We start from the raw sequence: 16,865 nt of genomic DNA, 5'->3' as shown, positions 1-16,865 counted from the left end.
GTAAGCCAGCTTTGCATTAAAGCAGATTGCGTCCCTTCCTTTTTGCTCGCTTTGGTGACTGTTCAGAATACTACAGATTACTGCATACACTATGTCTGCTTCATCCCTTACTTTTGGACTATATTTGCTTCTCATCCTTTTTTACACTGGATATGCAGCTGCTGCCTTTTGTCTTGATGGAGCTGACTTTGACACTATAACAACTCTCTTATTATAATAATAATAGGCCACCACTCCACCTGCTGGACATTTTTACCTGAGTGTAAGACCCAGAGGGTCTGAAGGGTACTAGCTCAATGGGGGACTGGCTTGCACAAGCTTGTAGTGTCTGTGCGTCTGTTCTGTGCCTGTCTCAGAGCATCTGCTGTGTGTGGACACTCAAGTCCAAGTCTGTACGCTGAGGAAGGAGTGCAGCATGTAAATCCTCTCCCAGCCTCAGCAGGAGCTTCAGATCTGTGTGGGTGGTGGGGATTTTGGGATGCACCACTCGATCTTCTCCCCTTCTGACCACTCAAAGTAAAACCTCCTTCTCTCTGCAGGAGATGCAGTCCCTCTGTGGAGGAAGAAAGCACTACTGGTGCTTATTCTGAATCCCTGCTAGTCCTCCTCCTCCTCTGCCTCCTGCTGCTGCTGCCTCTTTTCTCTCTGCTTGTAATAGTCCGCAGCTCCTCCGATGTAGTTCATTGCCATACCAACACATAATTTTATTTATAACTACCCTGTGAACAGTTTAGCTCCAAACTTAGACTAAAGAAAATATCACCAACCAATTCAAGTTAAAGCACATTAAAGTTGGACTCTCACACTCCATATATTTGAAATTATTTTGTTTTCCAAATATATTCTTGTGGTTGTTGGATTAAATGTGGTTGACCATGGTTGGACAATGTAAGCATCAGCAGGGTCACTTTGCATTCCTCTCTTAATTTTACGCCAATTGCTGCACCATCATTCCTTGAAGTCCTTCCTCTCTGATGCTTTTCTAATCAACACAATTTCTTTGTGTTTGATTTATCCAGAAAATGCTTAAACACCATTCTGGGACCTCCAGAAAAATGCTAATAAAGTTTACGCAATATTCATGTTACAGTTTATTCTTCACCTTTGTGCAAAATTGGTCAAATTGAGCTTGCTTTAGATGAGTATTTCATTGAGGTATACCTGAATGCATTGTACAGTAAAAAAAATGCTTAATGCACCCATCTCAGAAAAGGTCGTCTTGTAAAAATTGCTCCACCAATTTTATGATTCAGTTTCTTATGCTTCCTATTTACATTCACATTAATGTCATTGCATCCAACCGCCTGAACTTCTCTATACCGATACAAATATGTTTATATCAGTCTTAATGATTTACATTTTTATTTGACCTTATTTATTGAGGGTTTTTTGTAAAGACCCTCCAAGCACCGTGCACCCTTTGATTTATTACACCCATATCACATTGCAACACCAATATATGCACTACTACACTATGCTTGCAGTCCACAGTGCACAACATGGAAATCCCTTCATATCCTCACCTAAACTTGAGTAATTTCCCCCCCATGTGTTCTGTAGTCTTCTGTCTGCTAAAATGATCTTCATAATTTATTCATTTGCATATGAATTTATAGATTAATCACTTAACTAGGTTTCACTTTTCAATCATGGTACACATCGTATACTTTAATTAATTAAAGTATGCCTAATGATGATTACAATTCACATACATAAATGTATGAAAATTGTATAAAACATAATTTAAGTTATGTTAATTCATTGTCACTTCATTGATTTGTTCATATGACGTCTTTATAGCTGGTTTTTGGTCACATATGATTGTATGGTCCATGTGTTGGCCTTTCTGAAAGTAGAACAGAATGTGTTCTTATTCATCTGTACATTTTTAATTAAACTGTCAGATTTAATCATGCATAATAGATATAAGCAAACTAACTTCATGTTACTGAATCCAGCTAACTTGATGGACGGAGTCTAATGTGTTAACTTTTAATGAATGTAGCTGAAGATAGGTACCCTAAGTTATGTTTATTAAGTGTGTAAACTCCACTTTAAATACCCAGAGACATGGGTTGTTACATTCAAGTATAAGTGTCTTCACATTTTAAGGAATGAAACAGTAAACAAATATATTGTCAAAGTTGTTGAATTCATTTTATTTGTGTCTTCGGATCAATTCATTAACCAATTGTTAAACTGACCATTTTATTTCTTTCTTCAATACAATAAGGCAATGTGTTGTGCCCTTGGGGAAATGTGTTTTGGACTCTGAGTGCTGCACACATTGAGTTTCCTAAACAGTAGAAAAAATAATCAAAACACAATGAAGGCAAGCAACAATCTACATGTACACAAAGAAGCAAATACCAATTAAAAACACAATCAACATACAGCATACTGCACAAGATCCACAACAAATGCGACATCATTGATAAAAATGTAGGTCAACATAATACATACTAAACATTATTATGTATTTGTCATGAATTGTCACACTTGAAAATATTTTGTTTGTTTGTTCCAGAAATTTGTTTAAGATTTCCTGCTGTTGTTATGTTTTTGTGCTGGAAATAAGGATGGTGAAAAATACCCTCCCTCTCATAAACCATTAATGGGGAATTTAATTAGTTTGACAGCTTCAAGATGAATGTGAAGGAATGCGGTTGTTAATGTAGTGAAATGGCTGATATGTCGTTAGAATAGGTAATTTAAGAATAAATCATTGTTTTAATGATGAAAAGTTTTGGAAGATGTATCTTTTAAAGATAAATGTTTAAATACAAGTTGAATGTTGTACGCTCTCTTTGGGATAAAAGCAGCCTTTTAAGGCCTATGCTTTCTTGTTACCATTTTAATCTGTTTTGTTAAAGTTTAAGTTGGTAATTGAAATGTTTTTCTTTCCAACCATTTGAAACAACATGCATGGTTAACTTGCTGAATACTTGCAGATTGATAGTTGATACCAGTGAACTAGCAGACAACTCCCTCTTGTTCTTTGTTTTGATTGCACAAATGTGTTAAGAAATGTTAGCTAGCTAGCTAGCTTTAGAGAGGCTTTTAATTCTATCGCTTTTGAACACAGCTATGCTAGCGGTTTCCCACATTTCCAGGTTGTTTGCATAGCCAAGCCAAACTAACCATCTTAGTTAGCCCTAGCTTCTTACTGAGAGAAGCTAGCATGGTATCAATTTTAGCAGCCAACTCTTGGGAAATTAGTAAATTAGTGTTTCTTTCCCCTTAATACAAATCTTTGTCTGTCAGCTCAGTGTTTCTATATACTTGTATCTGTTGTGTTTGCAGGCTGTAAAAAGTGCATAAAAGTCAAGTTTCTTTTGCCCTTAGGTCCTAATTCAGTAATGACTTGCTAATCACTCAACCTGTGGTTGTAATTACAAGTGTAGATAAGTGCTCCTTCTTTCTAATCAGTTGATGGGTGGAGTGCTGGGGAGAGTGTTAATACTCTTCTGTTTAACCTTGAATTATGCATCACAGGGTCCAATCGTGAGCAGTCTTATCACCAAGTACTACATTCATTTATGTCTTTTTAATAATGCATAACTTTGGCGAACATGTTCATTTATCATTTTATGGATGTTTCAAATAATCCCTAATCTTGTGTGTTTGTCCAGGGGAAGGAGACGGCGGAGGAGGAGGATGAAGTTGCTGTGGGGATGGACAAAGGCTTCATGGATGAATTCTTTGAACAGGTTGGTTTCTCTCACAGTCCTGTTCTTAGATTTTCTCTCTCTTTGAGTCATTATCATCGCACATTTCACATAATCAGTCGTTTTAGAATAAGCCTGTTCATATGCCCGACTACAGTTCACATTATTCATTCCCTGATATTGAATCCAATAGTGTTGGTTTTTCAGAGTGCTGTAATCAATCTCATGCCATTTCTCTTCTTAGTGGAGCAGTGATGTGATATATGGCTCTTGATGTTCTTCCTGGGGTGGCATGAATGGTAGTGTATTTTATTTCATTTCATTTTTAGGGTTTTTGTTGAATCAATAACACAACAATACTCTTCTTGTCCAGATCTGGATGACAATATTGGTGATTTTGAATCAGATTTTTACATCCACTTGTGCTTGGCAGATAGTCAATGCACTAAGGCACAAAACTGCATATATGCATCCGTCTGGGAGTGTATTTCCCTGTTCATGCTGTGCCCGTTTGCTGGGAACACAAAGTGTAAATCGTAATGGCTCACAGACAGGGTCAGGGGAGCATCTTTAATGGCCGGCTATATAAATCTCCTGCAGTCAATGGTTTAGCTGTATAAAGCAGGATAGTTCAGATCTGATCCGATGAGGCCATATTTTATGGGGCAGTTCTTGTAGATTTAAAATGCCTTGATATGTACATGTTGGCCCTAACATTGAAGTGTTTCAATCACCAATGCAAATACTACTACAAAGGAAGGTTGGGAAAGGTTGAATGCCATTTAGCAGGCTGTTTGAGGTATGAAAGAGCTCTGACACGCAGCACTTTGATACGAGCTTTCAAAGCGATAAGAGACATTATAAACACATCACATAAGAGGCCAAATTGTCTGTGACTGAGCTGCAGGTGCACCAATCAGATACCCCTGTAATCATATTACTTTATCAAGGTATCAAAAAATTATAACGATTTATCCAAAAGCAGTTGTTTCATATTGTAACTGACAGGAATGTAATGGTTGAAATGTAGCCTATATAATAGTGACTATTAGTGCAAAATGGAGCTAGAGACTACTTCAAACATAGGCCTACATAGAAATAATTCCATATTCATATTTTCCATATTCCTATAATCATTCATTCAAGCAGCAGGGGAACACATGAATTGATTCAGTGCTAATTCATTCTACTTAGCTGCTTCCATGCAGCTATAAAAACTGCTTGATTCCCAGCTATTTAACTCCATTCATCTCCTCTCCTACCACTGCCACCCGCATGAGCATTTAGATTTGTCCATTCCGTATTGGTTCATGTATATTTAAAGTATTTTGTACTTCAGATTCTTACAGTTGTTTGTGAGCTTAGAGACGAGCCTTTGTGAACAAAAGTAACTTGGTTCAGCAGGGTCTGCTGGATGATTCTTTCCTCAATCAACTGTTTAAAGCATTTCCATATAACTCAGGATTTTACATGGACATGGCCAAAGGGAGGGGGGGAGAGGGGGCATCCTTTGAATTTGATTGGCCTTCACTACTGATGCCACCCCAAAATCCCAATCTATGATTGACTATTTGCCATGTTTAAATTAACTATTTGGGCTGTGTTGAAACAGGCTGCTAAGCTTTGGTTAACTAGGTGTTAGTTCCTCATTCGTTCATTAATGGTTCCTTAATAACTATGACAAATGTTTTCCCATTAACAAATTGTTAACTCGTTTCTCGTTACTCATGTGTTCCTCATTTGTCACCTAGTAACTAAGCTAAAAAATCCCATTAATAAAGTGTTAAGAAGTAGTTAGTTCTTCATTTGTTTCTTTTTTTGCTCTCTAGTAATGGTGCAAACATTTGTGTACCTTAACCTTATCAGTTTTCTCTACTAAGTTGTCATTAGCTCTACAGAATTAGATGAGGAGTTAATCAGGATCTACCTGTAACTAATGGTTAACTAGTTGTAAGTTTCATTGTTTCCTAGTAACTAATCAAACTTTTGTGGACCTTATCGATCAGCTGTTCTCTATTATTATCTACTCTACACAATTTAATAATGACTTGCTCAGGATCTTCCCATTAACTAATTGTTAACTAGTAAGTTTCTCATTTGTTAATCATTTGTTCCCTAGCTACTATGGCAATTATTTTTCCTATTAACTGATGGTTAACAGTGTTTATTTTATGAACAAAATATATGATGATGATGCATTATTGTCAACAATGATGGACAGAAGCCATACCCAGGCATGCATTCATACATTTTAATTACTTAATTCTACTCTGATAACAAGTAATTACCGTTTGTTTACTCAAGATCTTTAGATGTGTATCTTGGTATCCAGGGACAACAGTGCCTGTTCTCCCCTGATTACAAGTTAATTTGAGTTGTTTTCTCAAGATCTTGAAGAGTTTTTTTCTCCTCATTACAGAGCTGGTTTTGTTATTCTGAGATGATGAGAAATAAAAGTTGAGCAAACTAATGGAAATGATTCGTTATGAAGGGAAAACTGGGTGGATATGATGTAAGTCCTTGCAGGGCTTCAATATAGATGAAAGTAGAAGGACTATTTTATTGAGGATTTCTTCAGCCTCCCCTACAACCCAGTGCAGGGTTTTACTACTTCATCCAGGACTTATTCTACTTAGAGTAAGGTTTTACAGTCATTACTAGTAATACATGATATAACTTCAAAATTAAACATAAAAACTGTAGTTAGGTGATGTTGTATCTTTGAGGGAACATTGCAGTCTGCAGAAAAAATCCTCCAAATTTGTCTCTTCCCCTGTACTGTTCTGTGATTGCTTCTGTCTTCTGACAGACGGTAGTTAGCCATCCTTCGTGTTGAAGCGTACTTCACTTCATCCGTCTGAAAATTCAGTCTATTAAATATTTCTTAAAGTGGAGAGGGAGAGGAGGAGTAAAATGTGGAGATGGGGATCATAGGAGAAGAAATGGAAGCCAGAGGGATGGTGAGAAAGACAAAATCTGAAACGAGAGCCAGCCCAGAGAGAAGTAACAAGTAGTAACATGTGACATAGGGAGATGTAGATGGTAGAGTGAACAGAGGGGGGAGTAATCATGCTCACACCCTTACTGGGTGTGTTAATTAATCCTTCAGTGGTGATCTAGCAGACGTGGAGTGACCGCTGCAGCCCTCTGCGCCTGCTTCTAACCATAAACATGACCTTGAGAGTGAGAGTTATTGATTTCATGATTAATTTGTGGCATTTGTATGTACAAGAATTCACAAGGCTGTGTCTCTTTCTGGTTTTCAGTACCATTTACTTCACTGTGCTTACGTATCTCGTTGAGTGTGGTTTGTGGATGGTAATTGACTTTATTCCAATTGCAGTTCAGCCTAAGTAAAAGAAAGAAACCATGAAGAAACCAAAGCCAATAATTTATCCTTAGTAATGACTTTTTATCAGGCCAATTCTACCTAACCTAGCTTGTTATTAAGTGCCAAAGAATTTCATAAACTGCAAATCCGACCTGCAAATTGATTTTAAAAGTGATATTATTTTAAATGACAATTCTTGTGAAAAATTCTGAGATATTTTGGTATACACAATACCTAAACTGGCAATGGACATCAGCATGACTTAAAATTATGTGTCAGGGGAACTTAAAAAAATCAATGGTTAGTTGACATCAAAACCCCAAATCAATCAACACCTCCAACATTAAACACAACACAAAACCCAGATGTCTTCGTTGCACAATCTAACCCCTTGGTAAATGTCAAAATTCAACTTCAGACTGAGGTCAAAAGCTAACCCAGCTTTGTCTTGCAGGGAAACTTTATCACTAGACTGTGAATTTAGGCTCAATATGATAATCTCATTTATGTCAACAATTGATGTTGGTTTGACATTTACCACCAAGAAAAACAGAAATGTAATCTTGGTTGAAAAAGAAAGTCAGGTTGACATAACAGATGGAAGATGCTGTAATAAAATCTTGACCATCTGCTCTATCGTTTGACACCAGCTACGACATCTGACATCGGCTTTATAGTTTCACGCTTTCTGGCCTCCAGTGCCTGTACTGTATGTTTAAGAACCACACAACACCATACTGTATGTTGTATGTTGACCTAACAGCTTGGATAGATGTGTGTACGTGCATGTGTCTGAAATATGTGATGCCTCGTGGAGGCTTGAAATACTGTCATGAACTAAGCTGTGACATCATGCTATTTATATATTATTATGCTCTCAATTTGAGTTATTTTTTTATTTGCAAAGGCAACATTGGACAACAATTACAGTTTGACGTATCTATGTTTTCTGATGCTGTTAAAGGGTTATTTACATTTTCTAGTAAATCTGGCTTATATGTTGAGTAATGACTGTTCTACAATTGCAATATTTTGGTTTCCTATTTCTTAAAGGTAGAACTGTATAGACCTCAATGTTTGTGGTAAATAAACATTACAGATTTAAATTGAAGGTCTTCTCAGTGTGGCATTTTGTTGATTGTTTAATACAGAATGCTTGTAAGTGAGTTTATTCTTACATATGTACATTTTTCCTACCATAGATTCATATAAGTTCCATTACATTTGATTTGTCAGGACTCTTCTTACATCGTGTAGTGAAACTCCTTTCTTTCCCCAAATATCCCTCACTGGATGATGCAAGAATGAGGGGAGCAACAGCAAGACAGACTCTGGCCTCAAGCCTTTTTCATCATCTTAACAAGATAAGAATGAGATATATACTCAGGTAAAATTTAGCTTAGATGATACAGTTGAAAAAAAAGCTATTATTAGGTGGTTCAATAGGACATTTGTGCAAGTTGTAGACAGGTGTCATGGTGTAGAAGCCTATCCACTTTATAAAAGGAAGATACACATGTGTGAGGTATTCCTGAGAGAGTTTGTCTTTTTATTTGTTCCTGCATGTATGTGAGATGTGAGAAATAATTTTCTCTCTCCCACACCAATAAAATTTTCCTGATGTCTTCAGAGACCCGAGAAGCTGCGTGACTCACGTACACATGGTTTCCAAACTGAGTCGGCTTACAGTGATTTCATCTTCTGCTCACTTCACGTCTGTTTCACTTCCTCCTCTTCCTCCTGTGTTCCTTTCTCAGCCTTACTTTTTTTTTTTTTTTTTTTTTTTCACTTTTGTGATCTTTCCCCACCTGTCTGTCTTACTTTATTTAACTCTGTCCTCTTGTCACTGTGCCGTCTGCAGCGTCTGGTCTCTCCCCAGTGGTCTCCCAGAGCCAATTATGCTGTTATTAAAGAAACAGATCCAATCAGTAGGTAATTAAAGAGATAATGTGAAAATAATAACCCAGGCTGGGTGAAGGAAATCTCAGGACTGTTTTGATGGATGAGATGAAGAACGTGCAGAGCTGTGAGAGGTGACAGGTGGACTTCAAAGAGACAAGTAAAACCAGAGACATGGAAACAACTGTGGATATATTCAGGTTTAAGTTCAGGTTGTTTTATTGGCTTGAATGGTAACAATCCTTGTTGCCAGAGAAACAATGAAACAACATATAAAACATTTAACAATTATGTTATAATATAAATACTTAAATAAATACATATACACATGCAAAGATATACCTTGAAATCAATAAAATCAATTACAATGAAATTATTACTAAAATAAAAAGGAAGTCAACTAACTAACTGTTTGTCTCATAAGGTATATCAGTGTCATATTGTGCGACTGAATGTATAAATTGTGCCTCTTCTGCTAAACATTGTCTTATTAGATCACCGTGTGGCTCTTCATGTGGAGCTTGTACTGTCTACATAACATGGATTTTGTTTAGACTGTATTCTTAAGTTTTGTCTAGATGTACCACACTCTCTGTCAACTGTAGGGATTATAGAGATTGATATTGTAGAGAGTGATTGGGCGGGACATGCCGGCCTGTAGCAGAGCAGATATAAGGGAGGAGAAAGAGAACACGGGTCGATGACAAGCTGAGATGAAAGTAGAGGTTGCTGAAGTGCTGGACAGATGTGATCCGCTGCTTGTCCAGATGTTGCCTGAGCCAGAGGCGGCACAGCTGGTGAAGAGCCAGCAGCGAGGTTATTGGTTAGAATGTCAAACCCGGATGTTGGTGTCAGACGATGCTGTGAAGTGCAGAGGTCAAATTGGGAGATACATCTGTGCAGAGTCAGTTTTCTTAAGTTTGCATTTAGGTAGAGAATAGAATGAATCGAAAAGAATAAAATAGAAGACAACTAAATAGAAATTTATTTAAAATAAGAAAATCGCAGAGAAAAGAACAGAAAAGAATAGAAGACAAACAAAGAGAATGGAATAACATTCATTCACATTGTAAACAAATATTTGATGTGCATCACTAAAACAAGAGAATATATTAACCACATACCCTTGTGCATTAAGCAATGCACACACATGCACATCCATAGTATTAATTCAAAATGATAAAAAAAAAAAAAAAGGAAAAAGGTGCCCATTGAAGTCGTCACTGTTCTGTGCTTAAAAGTGCAGTGAAACATATTGGCATGTGTGTCTTTTCAGGCTTCCTTGCAAAGATCACAGTTAAAAATACAACACACTCATGTCCGTCCCAGTGACGTCACCCACTGGTTTCTGAAGAGCCATTTTTAAACGTCCACCTACCTGTCAGCCTGTCAGACAACTCAACCACGCCCAAATGTATGCAGATTTATGAATAACTCTAACCCAATCCGCCCACCCTCCACCAAATATAGAATGAGACTTTGAGACCAAAACCGTAATATATTCATTTCTGTAAACACAGCCTTTTTGCATGGGACCTAAAGGGGAAATTTTGTCTGCCAGCCTCAAGTGGACACTGCAGGTTTTTTCACTGTTGTATTTGCGTCATTTTTCAAACACAGTGGTTGCTGCTTGGACATAGACTTAATATGGTGTTCTGGAAAGTACAAGGTTAGCTTAGCATAGCATTAGTTGGGTGAAATTCCAAAGGTGAGAAAATCTGTCCATGCAGCTCCCTTAAGTGTATTCAATTATTTAATCTGAACAAAACAAAGGAAAGATTTCTTGAACCTGTGTCTTCACAAGTCAAAGGGAAAAATAGTCATAAACAAATATCCAATGTGGTTTTTTTTTATATATTATCCTTCTGTTTGTAAGTCTAATAAAGAAACAGCTGAATACTGGTGTGATGATTTGATAGACTTTAATTATAAACTGGCCATCATGGCCATACCACACAAGTACTTTTTTTTGCAGAGATCCTGCAGAGAAATTACGATTGAGACAGGGAAAACATCAATCTTTATTTGTATTGGGGAAATTCATAGCAAATGTTATCTTAAGATACTTTACAAACGAGCAGGAAAAAAACCTTACTCTTTGTTAACATTAATCCATCATGAGCACAGCATGAAAACAAGAAAAACATGGCATATCAGTGTTCTTTCACTCAAGCCTGCCTCACTTTGCTTTCATTCTTCCCCTAATATGATAATGACATCTTCAGTTCAGTTTCTATCAACATCGCTCACGCTAATCACGGCTGCTTCCTGCCTGCCAGCACTGAGGAGATCTAAAGTGCCTCTTGGTCTGTCTCTCTCTCTCTCTCTCTCTCTCTCTCTCTCTCTCTCTCTCTCTCTCTCTCTCTCTCTCTCTCTGTCCCTGTCAACAGGTGGAGGAGATCCGGGGTTTTATCGAGTCTCTGGCAGAGAAAGTGGAGGAGGTAAAGAGGAAGCATAGCGCCATCCTTGCCTCACCTAACCCTGATGAGAGTAAGGCTTGTTTTGTTTGTTTGTTTGTTTGTTTGTTTGTGTCTTCTTTTTTAAATGCTCCGATATTCATCTTTTGGGTTAACAAGCTCACCAAACCAAACCCAGACACTCACAATCCTACTGTTAATGAGTATCCAGGTGAATTCTTAAAACTGTTTTTTATGTGACTGTCCAGTTGGATTTTAATTTTCTTGACACGTCCATCTGAAATCCTACTATTATAGTAGTTACATGCATCCAAGCCACAGCTGTAATCTCACCTCATCTGCCATTTGTGCAACTGACCCCAGATCTCAACATATGGTTTGATACATATGAGTGATTTTAGAGCAACTTGTAGATGGGGCCTTCTATCACCATAGTCATCAATGCATGAAATGGTGTTCATGCTCTATAAGAGTTCAACGACTTTTATGATCTGTGTTAAGGAGCACTAAAGCTCTTCTGGGAGCTCTCAGAGGCCCACAGATCTTACAAATACGCTTTTTTTTTGTACTTAATTTGAGCATTATACCACATTAATAATTTGTTTCATTTATATTGCTATAGACTTTACATTTATATGCACTAATTGGTTGTCTGTCTATGTAGCTGTGTGCTTTGTTAGTGGTTAAGTTGGCCTTTTCCACACTGGATACGAATGTCAAATAAAAACGGTAACCAGCAGCGGTCAATTTGTAGAAGATCCATATTTGTATCAAGGATGAAAGATTTCTTGAGCCACATGTTGGAGGACATTGGAATCAATCAGGCAACAAGTCTATTCTTAGTTCAGTATGATTTACTCACACATGTATGAACAGAGTCTGTGAGCAACACAGAGATTCTCTCTACTTTCGTAAGAGCGTCTGTATGTGCAGATGTTGATTTCTATGCATGTAAGCTACTGGAATACTCATTAGCTGGAATATTGATGTGTGTGTGTGTGTGTGTGTGTGTGTGTGTGTGTGTGTGTGTGTGTGTGTGTGTGTGTGTGTGTGTGTGTGTGTGTGTGTGTGTGTGTGTGTGTGTGTGTGTGTGTGTGTGTGGTGTACGCAGAGTTTGAACCACCAGCTGCTGAACTGCTCACTTACTGTAACTATTAGCCTTTTCATATTAGAATGCTATAAAATATCTGCGGCTTGAGAACATTAAAAATGGTATGATCATTTTTCTTATTGTACTGAGTCTGAGTATAAAACGTAATAGTAATTGTAAGCAGTATTTCTGTTTCTTTCAAAGGCAGCTTTTGTTGGGAGGTGTGTGAACTGAAAATGTCGTCCATGTAAAACTCAAATGTATTTTTGTAAATTTGATTGAATTTGTGCTGACTCAAATGTAGTGTTATGTAGTCTTGAATGAGTTCAATAGTTTTCACTTGTGTTTTCATCATGTTCATTAATTGAGGTTTTGGGCCCAGGTAGGGGAATTAACGTCAACAAAATTGCAAAAGCAATTAAGTTTTTCTTAATTTAAGAAAAAAACATTTCATCATTATTGGCACTGATTTTTTTTCTCAATCTGTGCATCCCTATGATAATGACATTATATAATTATTATTATGAGAAAAGCAAACCAGAAGTTACCTTGCGACCCAAAGTTTCATGAGCAGCAATATTATACAATATATACAATATTGCGCTTGAAAGATTAAGACATTTTTAGGGTGACCACCAGTAAGCACAGTAATCAATTTATGATTTATGATTGTTAGTCTGTCTTCCTATTAAGAAGTTCTTTATTTCATTGATTCAAATGGAGAAGTTTTCATTATTCAAGTCTGACCCTTTTGAGCACACGCTTCTTAATGATAGCTTTAATGTTTAAGACTGCAATGAGTCAGAGTAGCTCTTAAGGGCAAGGAGAATGTACTTCAGCAAAAGGCCTGTTAGTTTCACTGGACAAAAAGAAAAATGTCTTGATTGCTTTAAAGGCTTTATATGCGATTTTTTGATCCAGCAGATGTCGCCCTTGAGCACCAGCATGAAACCAAAATGCATGTAAATTTACCTGAAATGAGCGTGATCTAGAAACACAGTTAAGCAGTGAGTACAGTATGTTATTCTTCTTTTCTCTAGTCCCTCAATTAAACAACTTTTATTCGCGAGAGGAGGAGTCAGCCGGCCGTCCTGGCGATATAAACAAACTGAAGCTAGGACTCGGAAAACTCGGAAAGCATCACAGACAGTGGGACTCGGGTGTTACACCCATTGTAGACAGTCATGACTCACAGAGTTATTTTCAGAGGATATACTTGATTTCTATTATATTTAAGTGTGAAAAATCGCATATTAAGCTTTTCTTTTTTTTTCCGATAAGCCAGTTGATGTAAGATCTTGGAGATGAGTTAGTCTCTTTTCACCAGTCTGCTGTCATTTTAAGCATTTATGCCCTCATGGTGAGATTTCTTAGACTCCAGTTGTCCATTTTCCACCATTCTTCTGCTTCCATTAGTCATAAGCCCTGTCTTTTCCCTTTTCGTCTGCTGTTTACATCTGCCAATCTTCCTTTCCTTGGTTCAGTCTGTGATGAAAAGTTAACTCAATCTTTCCGTCGCTCTTTCTCTCTCTCTCTCTCTCTCTGTCCTCTCACACATCTCTCATCCTTGCCAGACCATTGATCTGGCCTCCTGCTCTCAAGAGGGGGTTGTTACTCACACTCGTAACACCACCCTGATACTCTAGCTTCCACCTACCTGAAATAGCATCGATCTATTTGCAGCAGCAGGCATCAAATGAGCCCTTTAACAAGCCGGGTTGTGTAGGTGACCCACAGAGCGAGGCAGCAATGAGGGAAGGTGCTGCATTTAACACATGAATACTTCAACAAGTTGTCTCCTTTGTGACTGAGATCACTGATCTAAGTGTGTGTGTGTGTGTGTGTGTGTGCGTGCGTGCGTGCGTGCGTGCGTGCGTGATAAATGCACATCAGTCAGCAGCAGATGTAAATGTCAGGGTCGTTCATTACAGAGACTACAATTATCTGAATAACTTCATCCAGGTGGCTTCTCTGTTTCTTTAGCAGTATCATTTCATGTATGGAGTTATGTGCAACTTTTATGTATGACAAATGTACTTAAAATTATCTTCAGCCACACAGTGTGTTTTTTCGACAGAATTCTGATGGATTACAAATGTATCAAAGTAACAACAAAAAGCTATGAATAGGGATAGTAGTACATGGAGAGCATGCCGACCAAATTTTCTAATTGAATGTTTGTGTAAGAGGATTTGTGTCGCTGTTTCTAAATATTTGCACACATGCAAGAAAGGAGCCACAGGACGGACTTGAACCCGGGTCATAGTCTACGCGACCTAACCGCTAGGCCATCTAAGCCCCTTATCCACTTATTTTATATTTAAAATCAGCTCAAGGTAAATTTTAAATTTGCCACCGAGCCATTAACGTGCCCTTTATTATTAGCTGTACTTTGTGTTTTGTGCTGGCTGTGGATATATATAAACGTTTTAGTTTCTACACAACAGCATGTCACGTTGTCAGTTAGCAAGCTGGCACAATCACAATTCATCCTGAGAGGAATGCTTTTCCAAATTTCATAGCAATCCATCCAGTTTTTGTTGAGATGTATACACCAAAATACACTTTTGCCAACTTCTTAGTGGCACCAGAGGAGAAGCCAGGAAATTGCCAAAGTCTGTTGGCTGAATCGTTTGGGAATCATGAGTGGCTGTACCAACATGTTGGGATTAATCTTGTAGATGTGTTGATATTCCTTGGTGTCCAAAAAGTCTGGTGGAACATTACTGTACTGTAGGTGCATGGTATAATAAACAGTAAACACGTGGTTAATGTTGTAAAGCAACAGAACTTACGCAGGCTGGGAAGTGCAAAGCAAAATTTCAGAGTGTGAAACACTTATAAAATGTGAGTGAAATTTACATTTTGAAAAACAGTTTTACATTTTATAAAACAAAATTACAAGATGTGAAACACATTTACAAGCACTGAGACAAATTTACAAGTGGCAGAACACCTTTTACCAATCCCCTAACAAATGTACAAATGACAGAATCTTGACGGAAAGGGAATGTACCAAATGCAGGAAGTGACCCGTAAGCAATTGAGTAAGGGGTCATTTTCTTTGTTTTGGTGGGAAGTGTTCTCCTCTTTTGCTTTGCTCTTGTCAAAACTGATCCAGCCGCTAGACATTGCTGGCGTAATAAAAATGTTGCTCTAACTTATAGTTAAAATAGGGCTACTCAGACAACTAGGAGGATGTGTAGGGCCATACTATGTCACATTTATGATCCTGATCACTTGATTGAAGTGTCATTTCACTGCACATCTGTATGAGCATGTGACAAATAAAAATCTTGAATCTTGAATCTTGATAACACCAGAATAAGCTGGTATAATTGTATAAAATAGGGTTGATATATGTGTGAAGATCATATGAACTGTGCCACGTGCCATTTTCACAAGGATGTTGATATATCCTTTCTGCCTCTGATCCTGCTATGGTAACAGTCTGACATTTCTGTGTGTCATCTGAAGTAATTGGACAATGACATTTTAATGTGAATCCCAGGCTCTTAAAAATCTCCCATGAGTCATTGTTTCATTGAAAATGTTGCTCACGTAAAAGGTCAGTGTGGTCTTATATCCATTGTTAGGAAAAACGTATTTCCTCTCACTCCTGTTTTGCTTTCTCTTTCAGTCAGCGTTTCTGCATTTTTTTTTTATTTTCACCTCTGTGGTGAGAGAGGAGTCTGCTTTTTTTCAACATCAACTTCAGAGATGTTGTCTTTTACCAAAACAAACTTATTTCCTTTCAAAATAAAATCACCCTTTTCCTTTTCAATCGCAAGTCATATTATGAATAACTTAAATAGAGCGCTTAGGCTTTAAGTAGTGACATTTTTTTCTCTCCTGGTATAATGAAGGAGCAGAAAGGATTCACACACACAGTATAGATTAATTACATCAAAGGCCTTTCCCAATGCCAAGTTAAATTGTGAGTATGTAAACCTCCTAATTCTGTCACGCTTTATTAGTTTCATAATTGCATCATGTCTGCCTAGCCGACACCCACCAGTCCAGCTTCACAACCCCCCCCCCCCCCCCCCTTCATTATCCTTAACCCTTAGCTTTTGTGTTCACTGACTGAGACATTTCCACTGGGGTTAACTCTAGACCACATGACTACAAACACCCACACACACATACTAGCCCACACATATGTCTATGTGTAATATAACCTTCACCCCTGCATTACACATTATGCCATATCACAGTTTACCCACCTCCCTTAATGAAGCAGAGTACGGTAAATGTCCACAGGGGAATTGCGACGCAGTGTCAGTGTTTGTGTGATGTTAAGGATGTTTGTGTGGGCTGTGAACACTATAGGTTCAATATTGATGATGAAATAGGTAACAGCAACATGGTCTTAATGGATATTGAACTTGTGTTTTCTCACAAGCACACTCCTCTAATGCAGGAAGGGAAAACACTAATGCATTTTATATTTAGAAGAT

At 37.7% G+C, this 16,865-nt stretch overlaps 1 protein-coding gene across 3 annotated transcripts in view; it reads left to right on the top strand.

Annotated features, from left to right (window-relative positions):
* LOC132980601 (syntaxin-1A-like) overlaps positions 1–16,865 on the top strand; it is a 56,549-nt gene that overhangs the window by 15,031 nt on the left and 24,653 nt on the right. For all 3 annotated transcript variants that reach the window (XM_061046819.1, XM_061046820.1, XM_061046818.1), the window contains exons 2-3: positions 3,633–3,710; positions 11,289–11,388. In XM_061046819.1, coding sequence (XP_060902802.1) covers positions 3,633–3,710; positions 11,289–11,388 — 178 coding nt within the window. The remainder of the gene's footprint in view (positions 1–3,632; positions 3,711–11,288; positions 11,389–16,865) is intronic.

Source organism: Labrus mixtus, chromosome 9, assembly GCF_963584025.1.
Source record: "Labrus mixtus chromosome 9, fLabMix1.1, whole genome shotgun sequence".
Lineage (NCBI taxonomy): Eukaryota > Metazoa > Chordata > Actinopteri > Labriformes > Labridae > Labrus > Labrus mixtus.
The sequence above is the reverse complement of the archived record's forward strand: the minus strand, read 5'-3'. Positions and strand labels throughout refer to the sequence as shown.